Source organism: Pseudochaenichthys georgianus, chromosome 1 (genome assembly GCF_902827115.2).
Source record: "Pseudochaenichthys georgianus chromosome 1, fPseGeo1.2, whole genome shotgun sequence".
Taxonomy (NCBI): domain Eukaryota; kingdom Metazoa; phylum Chordata; class Actinopteri; order Perciformes; family Channichthyidae; genus Pseudochaenichthys; species Pseudochaenichthys georgianus.
Window position 1 is genome coordinate 34,823,009 of NC_047503.1, and position 340 is coordinate 34,823,348.

At 41.2% G+C, this 340-nt stretch overlaps 1 protein-coding gene across 1 annotated transcript in view; it reads right to left on the bottom strand.

Moving 5' to 3' along the window:
- pdia2 (protein disulfide isomerase family A, member 2) overlaps positions 1-340 on the bottom strand; it is a 5,571-nt gene continuing 5,231 nt past the window's right edge. The window contains 2 exon segments of the mRNA XM_034085070.2: positions 1-145; positions 232-340. The exon segment at positions 232-340 is cut by the window's right edge and continues 71 nt beyond it. Of these exon segments, the coding sequence (XP_033940961.1) occupies positions 89-145; positions 232-340 (166 nt within the window). The 3' untranslated portion in view covers positions 1-88.

Genomic DNA, 340 nt, shown 5'->3' on the forward strand with positions numbered 1-340 from the left:
TATCTTCATCACATGATTGTGATCCAAATTAATTTTATTATGAAAAATGTGCTAGGTTGATCCTGATTGGCCGAAAACCAGAGTGACATCACAGCTCGTCCTTAGATGTGTTGTTTGTCGGTACCTCTGCAGAATCATCAGCCTCCTAGAAGAGAGGAGGAGGAATGGGAGGGTGGTGAATAGTTTTATATTTAAGGGAGAAATATTTGAAGTAGCTGAAAAAATACAAACCTCATCAACAACGAATTCTCCTTCGTCGTCATCCCCATCTTCCCCATCTTCCCCATCTTCCCCATCTTTCTCATCTTCCTCATCTTCCTCATCATCACCTTCTTCCTTA